This window comes from Alosa pseudoharengus, unplaced genomic scaffold (assembly GCF_046254945.1).
Source record: "Alosa pseudoharengus isolate Yale_2024_CS ecotype anadromous, Long Island Sound unplaced genomic scaffold, YU_APseudo_1.1 YU_APseudo_1.1_scf_20, whole genome shotgun sequence".
In the NCBI taxonomy this organism is placed as follows: Eukaryota; Metazoa; Chordata; class Actinopteri; order Clupeiformes; family Clupeidae; genus Alosa; species Alosa pseudoharengus.
The window spans coordinates 25,699,501-25,707,429 of record NW_027468664.1 but is presented as its reverse complement, the minus strand read 5'-3'; the positions used below and the strand labels follow the sequence as shown (position 1 = coordinate 25,707,429).

General features: G+C 47.4%; 1 protein-coding gene across 1 annotated transcript in view; it reads right to left on the bottom strand.

Annotated features, from left to right (window-relative positions):
• Window positions 1–758: 758 nt before the first annotated feature.
• proser2 (proline and serine rich 2) overlaps window positions 759–7,929 on the bottom strand; it is a 12,724-nt gene continuing 5,553 nt past the window's right edge. Inside the window, exons 3-4 of the mRNA XM_076296945.1 lie at window positions 7,020–7,296; window positions 759–5,430 (exon numbers count right to left, since the gene is read on the bottom strand). Coding sequence (XP_076153060.1) covers window positions 3,743–5,430; window positions 7,020–7,296 — 1,965 coding nt within the window. The 3' untranslated portion in view covers window positions 759–3,742. The remainder of the gene's footprint in view (window positions 5,431–7,019; window positions 7,297–7,929) is intronic.

Sequence of the window (7,929 nt, the reverse complement as noted above, 5' to 3'; positions counted from 1 at the left end):
TGAGTTCTCTCTCCATGACATTTACTCTGTACAATAGATGTTTTCATTTCAAGTCTCTGAAGGGCAGGGGGAAATACATCAGACGGGGCTGAAGTGGAGGATCTTTGCCTACATCTCTCCATAACAGACGTCTCCTGGGCAACCAAAGCTGTGCTGCCACTTCCTTCTCTGATTGATCAGAGCCCATAACTGTAGCGATGTCCTGGGAGGTATTCCAACATGGTTTAGTGACAAACCTGGGTAAGTTAACTCAGAGGTAAACCTCCTAATAGATGAGCTGCATGGCTTCATTCTCCTAACAAAACAATGCCTTAGGACTGTTGTTGTAGGTTTATCACTTACTCAGAGTTAACTTACCCAGGTTTGTCACTAAACCATGTACTTGAAATACCCCCCTGGACAACTTTTAGTAAAGCCATTTCTATGTTGCTTAGCTTTAACAGTTCATAATAAACTCTGATATTACCACATTTCTGCTTGGTGACACCACATTCTGTCAATATTACAGTGTAGTATATTACAATATTACATAATGTCTTCTACAGTGTCATAATGTCTTGTTGTCATGATGATGGTGGGCCACTTCAAAGCACTTTATCTTTGAGAGTGGAGCCACATTCTTTGCATGTTTTTCCTCCCTTAAAGGGAAAGTCTGGTCAATTATTCTGCAAGATAAGTTAACCAATGACCCACTGCTCACCCAAGCAGTACATTCCATGCAGTCCCAACAATGACATGTAAACAAAAGAAGCAAGGAACTCTTTAAACTGACTTTATTGAAGTGGGTTGCATATCACAGTGTACATATAACTGAGGAAACCAATGAAGAGTAGAAAGAAAGAACGAACAATATGTTTCAGCTGTTGCATTACAGTATAGTATCTAGTACAGCAGCATTCTGTGATACTCAAAAGGCCAATAAACAGAACGTCAGTAAACAAGAGATACAGTAATCTCTTCTGGTAAGAGATAATAACCCAAACATGGCTACACAGATTTCAGAATAAAAGCATTTGCCAAATCAACACAGGAAGAACAACCACAGACAGTTCTTATCTATTCTTGTTGTTGTTTTTCCATATGTTCATTTGGCTGCTCTGGTATATGCTAAGAGTAAAATAAAAAGAGAGAGAGAGAAAGAGAGAATAAATAGAGTTCGGGGGCCGGTTTCACAGAGCTATTTTAGACTGGTCTATAGTTAGGCCAGTCTTAATTTTGCGTCAAATGCAAGTCTGACCATTTCAAAACATCTAAGCCATAGTCAAAGTCTATTTTTGTGAAACTGGCCCCCGGGTAGAGGTTTCACCACCAGGATAGTTTTGGGCCAGTTCTGGCCCGATTCTGGCTTGGACTTGGGCCGGACCCGGCTCGCAGTATGGTACTATCTTTGAGGAGAAGCTGTGGTCTGCTGCTAACCTGGCCCTCTGGGCAGTGCAGCGGCTAAGTGCTTGTCCCTGTGCGTGCGTTTAACAGATACTTCATGGGTGACTGTAGACTTGCTACAGAGCCGGAGTCTTCATAAGAAAATAAACAAAAACAAACAAACAAACAAACAAAAAAGGCACACTATACTGTGTATGTGTCACACATACGTAAGTGCCCACACACACACACACACACACACACACACACACACCTTTCTCTCTCTCTCTCATACACACACACACATAGGGATCTTGCACTAGCAGGGCACTGCCCATAAGGAGAGAGCAGCAGGAGACCAAATTATTGCATATTTCAGACACATGGCATTAGAGCTACATGGCATAAGTACTACCTCACACACACAAGAGAGGTGCGTTCAGATTCGTTGAACAGAGGTAAACGTTTGCAGTGAAAATGTCAGATTTAGATACATATACATTTTAACAATGTTTCTTTAATCTCAATGTCCAACTACCTCCTCAAACTGTTGTTTTAAAACTCAAGGCAAACAGAAAACGTTTGTGAACGCTCGCCTGTGTTTGCGAATTTGAATGCACCTCAGAACACAACAGAATGGAACAAAGCAGTTCCGTTCCGTTGAAGCATTCCGTTGACCCTCTTCCTGGAGGCCGTTACAGCTCAGCTTCTCTGACCACGGTACACTGGAGCAGGGCGCCAGGCGAACATTCTTTTACCCCCTCCACCCTCCGCCTCTCCTCCACCCTCCACCCCTCCCCGGTCTGCGAAGGGCCCAGCGGCCACAGGAGTAGTAAACGTCTCGGCTCCAGCGCCTCTGTGGTTTGAGTGGGCGGCTTCAACTCCCAGCTGCAGCATCAGAGTCCGAATCAGAAGCAGCGTCGGTGGCTGCAGCTCTGGGGTTTAAAAATAAAACTCCACTGCTCTCCAGACACCCAGCCATCTGTGAGGCCGGGCTGCACACACACACACACACACACACACACACACATGCATGCTCCTCCTCGCAAGACTAAGTGCTGGTGTTTGCACTTGCGTCACGTGTGTTTAGAGCATGGCACTTGAAGGAACAGAGTGGGAGGGGGGGGGGGGTGTTGGTGGGTTTGTGGGTGGGGTGAATCCCAGAGAGGAACACATAGTACAGCTGTACGTGCAGGCCTTGACTAAAAGTGTATTTCAGAATCAGAGAACAACCACCGTGGCTCGCGTGAGGTAAGATTGTGTAAACTAGGTAAAGATGAAAACTCAGCGATCCCTGTACAGCCCCCATTTAGATGTTTAGATCTTACGATCTTACAAAGTCTTCCCTTGCTCTTTCAAGTTGTGTGGAAGTTGTTCATGGACAAGCGGGCAATGACGTTGCTCGCTTTTACGAGACTTGGCATAAACTGATCATTTAAAACATCAGTCTTCATTTTATAGGTAACATCTCTCTAGAAGGGCTCATATTTAGAGCCACTAGTATCAATGACAGGGAGTGTTAAACTGTTGGCCAAAACTTGTAACATGCTCATCATTCACTCAATCAATACAAGAACTGACCTGCAATATAAGACTGGCCATCTGCAACCTCTAACAAATACATAATCCCACGTCACATAGTAAAGTCACATTATGCTGTTATAATGCCCACTGAGAAAGTGTATCCTCAACATAGGTAAGAGTCCCAATCAGGTTTCTTTATATATCAGACGTACCAAAGTTGGATGATCTCTGGAGTGTCTCTCAATGCTAAATTCACAGTCCCGTTAGTGTGAAGTGAAGACTGATTTACACTAGAGTTTGTTTAGAGGCTAGAAGTAAGACGGTGAGACAGAAATTGCTGCTCATGCTGGTTTCCACCTATGTATTTACTTGTATTGTATGTGCTGCCATTTTGGATCCAAACAGTGGTTGCCATTTTGGATCCAATGAGTGCAAGCCATCTTGGCTTGGGCAGAATAGTGGATGGATTCCAGGAGTCAGGTGTTTGGGGCGGCGAAACCCAGCACAGACACACAGACTGAAGCTATAAATATCCAAAGGAAGATGGAGACGCAATAAGAGCATCTGTTTGGGGTACAGGTGTTTCACCTGAGACGACGCCTGCCTACTTTCTCTACCTCCACTGCTGATGTCAAGCACTTTCCAGGTGATGGGATACCAACAGTCCGAGTGTCCTTAGTGTTCTAATTCTGTGCTTAGAAGTTCTTTTAGAGTTCTTTTACTTCAGTGTCCTTTTATTGTCCTGCTGTTATAACTGTTGTGGTGCACACAATTTACTCTTACACACACACACAGGTGTCTGAGAGAGAGAGATAGTGTGTGTGTGTGTGTGTGTGTGTGTGTGTGTGTGTGTGTCTCACAGTAATGACGCATTCTTGAGCAGACCCAGCTTGCGGAGCGCCTCGCGTCTGGAGTCGTCGGTGGCGCCGCGGCCAGAGAACTGGACGGTGATGCCCTGCGAGCGGAACGACGGCTTGCTGGTGACCTTGCTCGGCGGCGCCAGCCTCGGGGACTGCGCGCGGTGAGGGCTGGGCGGCTTGGGCGCCGTCGTCGGGGGGAGGGTTGCCGACTTGCCCCGCGCACCACCCCCACCACCCTGACCCGGCACCACCACGCGGGTGCGGCTGCCAAAGCTGTTCTCCCGGGTCACCATAACTTCTGGTCTGGCTCTGGTCCTGTTGTCTGGGACTGCCGCCTGGGCTTCAGGCTGGTGGGGGTCCACCTTGGGCACCACCTGTGGTGCTGGATTGATCACTTTACTCTTACCTCCATAGTAATGGGTGGTGCTTGTGTAAGTAGCGCTCATGCTAGTGCTAGCGTTAGCATTGGCTAGGTTGGAGGTGTTGGAGGGCGCATCCCTGACGGTAGCTGGTGGAGAGGGCGAGTGGGTTTGCACGCTGGCCCGGATGTCCTGCTGCTGGCTCGCTGGACCGTCTGTGACGTCCGCTCTTGCCAACGCGGAGGCGGGGACAATAGTCTTTGTCCTGCCCCCGTAGCTGTTGAGTTCTGCGGCTGGGGTATCCGTCTTGGCTGGCTGGGAGGAGAAGTGAGCCGGAGGAGGGGGGTAGTTGGGGGCAGGGGCGGGGACAGGGGCAGGGGCATGGGCAGGGGCAGGGGCAGGGGCAGGGGCAGGAGCCGGGTCCACTGCCCTACTGGAGGTGGCCGCTGTTGGCACCACCACGATGGTCTTGCCCCCGTAGCTGTTGAAGTCCCTGGAGGCCACGTCTGCGCTGGTGGGGGACACAGGGGAAGACAGGGCATCTGGAGCAGCCGGGGGCATCGGCGAAGGGGTCACTACGGTCGACTTCCCTCCGAAGCGGTTAAAATCTGTGTGGATTTCGGTCCTGGGCGCAGAGGAGGAGGAGGAGGAGGAGGAGGTGGTGGCGGCGGTGACTGTTGCGGTGGGGGATATGTGTTTGGGTTCGGCGCCGGGCTCCACGGTTGGAGTGATGGACTTGGCTCGCCCCCGCACCAGGCCGAGCTTGGACAGCGCCTCCATGTGCGACTTGTCCGGCGTCGGGTCGCGGAACGAGACGCTGCGCGTGGGCAGGTTCCGCACGCACGGCGGCTCCCCACCCTCCATCGGGGCCATGCGCGCCCGCCGGTCCAGCGCTCGCATGGCAACGTCGTGGTTCAAATCCCTGTTACCCAGCAACAGGTTTCTGTTTGTGGGCTTGGCCGACGTTGGCGGGCCCTGCTTGGCTGCCTCCTCTGGAGACAATGGCAGCGTCTGCGTCATCCCTGTCGTCGCGGGAACAGGTCGGGTGGAGTCCAGACTCCTCCTCCGCTTGACCAGCATGGACGGCAGAGTGGTCCCAGCAGAGGCGTCCCCCTGGTGCTCCGCCAGCTTCTGGGCGATGAGGACGGGCGTGGGGATGGACCCCGGCGGTGGCTGGTACCCGCCGTTCCCTCCGCCGTCCTCTCCGTTCCCGGTGGACACGCTGGATGCAGTGAGGTGGTACTCCGAGGGGAAGTTGTCCATCGGCTCTCGCCGGGCCTTCATCTCAAAGTGGGACTCAGGAGCCATGGCCAGACTCTGGAAATCTGAAGGAAGAGATCATAGTCACGTTATAATGTTATAATCATAGTTACACTTCATATAATGTGTCTAACAAGATGGCAGGAGCCACGACTAGACTCTGGAAATCTGAAGGAATACATTTACGTTTAGTGGTGTAGCTGATATTTTTATCCATAATGACTTACAACAAAGGGAACAATCAAGACACAGTGTGATTAGGACATTGAGTACCACTAGAAAAGATTGTAGTGATGTCATAATCATAGTAGCACTAGAATAGATTATAGTGATGTCATAATCATAGTAGCACTAGAATAGATTATAGTGATGTCATAATCATAGTATCACTAGAATAGATTATAGTGATGTCATAATCATAGTACCACTAATCATAGTACCACTAGAATAGATTATAGTGATCTCATAATCATAGTATCACTAGAATAGATGATAGTGATGTCATAATCATAGTACCACTAGGTGCTTGGTTGAATTTCCCATTGTCCTACGTAATTTAGAACGACCATTAACCGTATGTTATTTGCACACCTATGAAGTAGATCAATTTTTTGGCCGTATCACACTTGTATATTAATTCGCCAAACTCGTTGTGAAGTTTAAATGAACCGTCCGAGCTATAAAATAAGCTATTTAAATGAATGCATCCGAGCTATAAAATGCAGACGTTCAGAACATAGCAACATTGTTGCATATGACGGAGGTGGCTTTTAGCTAGATGGAAGACAGCAGGCTAAGTAAAATAGCGATGTTTCAAAGCTAAAGTTCATCAGAATCTTGGGATACGCCCGCTTGACAACGGGAGAGATAGAACTAACGACAAACGAAGTTTGAGAAATTAGTTGATATGTTTCGGAAGAAAGTAGTTCTACAAACAAGACAGTTTTAGCGATTAAAACGTTTAAATTGTAACAGGAAATGAACACAACGCAAGTGGCAACAGTGGAATAAGAGGGATAATGGACTCCACGGTGGTCTGTTCACAGAAATGAATGCACTTACAAGGTTTAAACGGCCCTCCGTTTTGCGTTGGGGCCGTTTTACAACCTCGACCGTGCATTCATTTCTGTGAACAGACCACTGTGCCATCCTTACGTAATACTTCATACTTCCCGTAGTCAAAGTGTCAACAAACAAGATTACAGGAATGTGCTAGCAGCACTGTGCTACTCTATATTCTATTTCCTTATAACAGTGTTATTACTCAGGGATATGTACATAATGTAAATACATATTACTACATGTTACTGACACAAGATGTAGTATTGACCTTAAATATGTACTAATATACAAAGTAATGAATTCGAATGATATGAATGCATTTCATACTACATGAATATTTGATTTTAAAAGAATATGGCAGGATGGATCTTTGCATGCTTTTCTTTTTGTAACTTTGCCAAAAAATGTGCATTATGCAAATCCTATGCCCATGGGGTAGTGCCATATTCAGTGAATTATGCCATCACCCTGTGGAATGTTTGTGGTGTGGCTGCGGTATTTCCAGCACCAAAGTGCTTCTCATGAAGCTCATAGACATCTCCCTACCCAGCTGTGCGCCATAGCTCTCTGTGGTCATGCTTCTGAGTAGTACCTGGCATCGTGTGGTTTGAGGTGGAGTGGACCAGGTCAATGATGTCACTGTCTCGCCGGCTGTGCGGGTGTTCCGTCACAGGTGTGGACACCTGGACGGGGCTGGGGGGGATGGATCCGTCTTCCACAGGTGTGTTGCTACCTGAGGAGAGAGCCGCCCCCTGGCCTTGGGCTGGCCCCTCCTCCTTTAGGGACTCCTCCAGGGAGTCGATAGTCTCCTCGAAAAAAAGGATGCATTCTTTCTCCTCCCGACTCAGAAACTGCAGCGTGTCATCATCCTGAGAGAGAGAGAGAGAGAGAGAGAGAGAGAGAGATTTAAGGATCTTTCTCTTAAGTGTGTATCTACTACCTATGTTAAAAATAGGATTAAAGGATTAAAGCATCAGTTCACATTAAAATGTTGTCGATGATACAGCAATTAGCTACTAGCTAATCAGCTACTTAGCACACTAGAGTGCAAGTTGTATTACTATTTACAACAGTCAACAACAGTCAGAAGAAAGTCTAAAGTTCTGTTCAAAAACACAATCAATTATGTACACTGCAGTTATGGGCCATATTTATGCTGTCCCTATGAACATAGTTGTGTTTACCATAAAGGAAAGCTAACTCATAGTTACATAGTACATAATGAATATAAACACACCACGCCACATTTTACCCTGTATAGCTGAGGAGATTACAGGCTCTGGGATAGACACAGCTGTTGAGTAAAATCAGCTCACTTGAAAAAAAAAAAAAACTACATTTACCAGTTCTATGACATTACAAGCGCAACAGTAACAAAAATAACAAGAGTTTCAGGAGAAGAAAACAGAATAAAGAAGTTGATGTAGAAAAGTGTACCACCGAGGGTTCACAATATACACAAAGAGAGAGAGAGAGCCCTACACACATGGGCTGAGGACACA